The sequence below is a fragment of the Phytophthora parasitica genome, assembly GCF_000247585.1.
Source record: "Phytophthora parasitica INRA-310 unplaced genomic scaffold supercont2.15, whole genome shotgun sequence".
Lineage (NCBI taxonomy): Eukaryota > Oomycota > Peronosporomycetes > Peronosporales > Peronosporaceae > Phytophthora > Phytophthora nicotianae.
In genome coordinates, this window is record NW_008649001.1 from 761,018 (window position 1) to 764,148 (window position 3,131).

Genomic DNA, 3,131 nt, shown 5'->3' on the forward strand with positions numbered 1-3,131 from the left:
TTTTTTTTCTTTCCATTTCAACACCCCCCGCGCCTACTTGTTTGCATGCCTGACTAACCGCTCGCTCCCCCACTTCCCATTTCTGCAGACACCTCTTGGAACGGAACTCGCCGAGTTTCGTCACCGACAGCAGCAATCATCCGCTTTCCCAAGCTTTCGATGGGCTGTCAGACGTCTAAGGACGTCCTGCCCAACAGCTCCAGCGAGCACGAGCAGCGCCCCAGCCTCAGCCAGATCTTCCTGCAAGCCGCCTCCAAGCAACAGGCCCGCGATGAGAGCGGCGTGGGCGCGCATCGACCGCCCACCAGCGACTCGCACCGCGACGTCTTCAGCATCTTTGGCGAGCGTGGCATGGCACTCGAGGCCGTCGCGTCTCCGTCTGCCAGCAACTGCTCACCTGCCAGTCCGAGTGGCAGCGTCTTCTCCACTGCCACTACTGCCTCAGACACCGAGCGCACACTGGTACTGCACCGACCAGCAGGCCAGTACTTCCCGCAACTCCGCGTGAGTTACGGCACCTATTCCGACACGGGCATTCGCAAAAACAACGAGGACAGACAAGCCACCACATCACGGAAAGTGGACGACGACCTCGTAGCCTTCTTCGGACTGTACGACGGTCACGGAGGACCCGAAGTGGCCGAATATCTGGCCGAAAAGCTGCACGAAAACGTGTTCAGTCACCTCCAAAAGCCCACCAACGAGCCGGAATCTGTACGGAGTTTGCCGCCGGCTGACATTGAATTGAGCGATGCTGTCCGGACAGCTTACGCCGCTACAGATGAAGAAATTTTCAAGCAGCAATTGCCCAGCGGATCCACTGCAGTATCGGTAGTGATCCGCGGCACCACGGCTCTGGTGTCCAGTGTAGGGGACTCGCAGATCGTATTGTCCACGAACGGCCAGGCCAAGGATCTGTGCATCGCCCACACTCCTGATCTCTCCAGTGAACGGGATCGGATCCTTAAAGCCAAAGGACAGATCTCCAAGGGCCGCATCTACGGGATGCTGGGAGTATCCAGGGCGTTCGGAGACATCGACTTTAAGACCGGACGAGGAGAATTCAAGAACAGATTCAACGGTGACCTGGTTTGCGCCACGCCCGACCTCGTGGTCCACGAGATCAAGAGCCAGGACGAGTTCATGGTGCTCGGCTGCGACGGCCTCTACGACGTCATGGCACCTCAGGACGTAGTGAACTTCGTGCGTGCCAAACTGGGACTGCATGGCGACGTGCAGCACGCAACCGAAGAGCTCGTGAGCCACGCCATCGCACTCGGATCCACCGACAATGTCAGCGCTATCATTGTGTGCTTCAACCAGGACGAGCAGGAGGTCGTGCCTGTGACGCCCATCGAGGCGGCTCAGGCGGCCGAGGCTCAGAAGAAGCGGGCGGCTGCTGCCACTGTGGGCTCGGTGTGAAACCAGTATTCCATTCATCTATCAAATCAAGCGCGGCCTACAAATGTATCATAGAAAATGGCAACGCTGCTGCAAGCGGAGTCGTAACCCCGTGTACCAATAGTTAGTTTATCTAGGTCGCCTTGGCCATGCAGTATTTACTAAAAAAAATGTTTGACACCTTCGATTTTTTTTTTTTTTTCAGTTTTTTGCAGCAAAATGAGTTGCTGCACAAAACTTCTGGCGGAGCTCACATCGAGGCAGACATTCAGGCAGATGAAGCAACGCCAAGTTCTGCTGAACGGAGACCGCCGAAGATCGCTTCGTCTGCAGCTACGGAGATTGACTGGTCAGCGTGCGCCAAAGTGTAGCCATTGTCAAGACGTTGTGTGTTGCGTGTTCGCAAATTATAAAGAGCCGCTTTGTCATACGGAATGAAAAACTGTCAAAACGTTTTGTGTTGCAAATTATCAGAGCCGCTCGACTATAGGGATGGAAAGTTTTTGAGATCACTTCAATACAGTTCAGAAGTGTAGGTTTGGCAAACATTCACATCAAAGTTCAACAGGGCAACATGTACTCGATACCTTGGGTGATTGCACTCTATCAACAGATCAAGATGACGCCGCGGGAGCCAGCTCGTGTGAGCTTGCGTGGTCCCTGCTCTCCGTCTTGACCTCCTTGGCCACCTGCGTCGCAGTCTCCTCTTCTTCCTCACGTCGACGCTTGCGTTCCTGCGCTTTGCGTTTACGCTCATCGACAGAGTGGCCCGTATCGCGCTTCGCCAGTGGCAACGTCTTCCGCTTCTTGGACAACGGAAGCAACGGACTCACTTCTTTCCAACTAACCACGCCACCTTCATCGGTCAATAGATTGCGCTCCCGCATCAATTGCTCCAGTTTGGGCGCGTAATGATCCAAATCCTTCACCACGAGGTTTGCATCAACCTGGAATGCCTCGAGTGCATTAAGGTGGCTACGCAACATCGCCGCCTGCACGCTACGTTGCTCCCACATCTCCGTGAGCTGAGCATGCACCTGCAGCAACGCAAGCGGCGTGTATTCGAAGCGTGGGCCAGATGCCTCCGCATCGTCCGGGTCTGCAAAATAGCAGTCGTGTAGCACAAGTGGCAAGTCCGATGCCATGTCGTACTGCGGCTTACGTGGTGTTTGATCAATGTCCAGCAGCTTAGGAATGATGCTAGGCTCCTCTCGACCAGAGCCGACCAAGAACAACACTTCTACCATACAGCGCACCTGATGCCACAGGAATGCACGGCCGAATACCTCACATCGGTACATTTGTTGACTTGGGTCATCGGCACGTTGGCCTGGACACTCCACGATCTCGAACGAGCGCACATTACGCTCATACACATGACAGTTGGGGTCGATACGGCAAAAATTGCGGAAATCGTGCTTGCCAACGAGATATTGCGCAGCAGTTCGCATCTTCTCGATGTCTAGGTCGCGTCGCACGAAGAAATAGCGGTACATGCGGGCCTTGCAGTCGAATCGAGCACTGAACTCTGGACGGCAGGACGCTACCGAGTACACCCGAATATCGGCTGGAAGCGCACGGTTAATGTGCGAAGCGTAGTCTACTTCGGTCAGTGTCTTCTCCTCGTCAGTGGCCAAGCGCACTTGAAACTTTTCACCGGGCCTCACATCGTCAATAGAAGACGCACTGAGCAGCTCAGCCGTTACCGGCAAATTCGAGCGCACACGGAG

At 55.0% G+C, this 3,131-nt stretch overlaps 2 protein-coding genes across 2 annotated transcripts in view; one reads left to right on the plus strand and one right to left on the minus strand.

Annotated features, from left to right (window-relative positions):
- On the plus strand, window positions 1–1,588 carry PPTG_08209 (hypothetical protein). The gene has a single exon (XM_008903148.1). It carries the CDS (start codon window positions 160–162, stop codon window positions 1,420–1,422), a length of 1,263 nt encoding a protein of 420 aa, XP_008901396.1. The 5' UTR covers window positions 1–159; the 3' UTR covers window positions 1,423–1,588.
- Window positions 1,589–1,828: 240 nt separating this feature from the next.
- The window catches only part of PPTG_08210 (tRNA pseudouridine(38-40) synthase), a 1,861-nt gene continuing 558 nt past the window's right edge, over window positions 1,829–3,131 (minus strand). The window contains exon 1 of the mRNA XM_008903149.1: window positions 1,829–3,131. This exon is cut by the window's right edge and continues 558 nt beyond it. Coding sequence (XP_008901397.1) covers window positions 2,016–2,897 — 882 coding nt within the window. The 5' untranslated portion in view covers window positions 2,898–3,131 and the 3' untranslated portion in view covers window positions 1,829–2,015.

Coding starts and splice junctions, on each gene's coding strand:
- PPTG_08209 (XM_008903148.1), top strand. CDS start 160: ATGGGCTGTCAGACGTCTAAGGACGTCCTGCCCAACAGCTCCAGCGAG.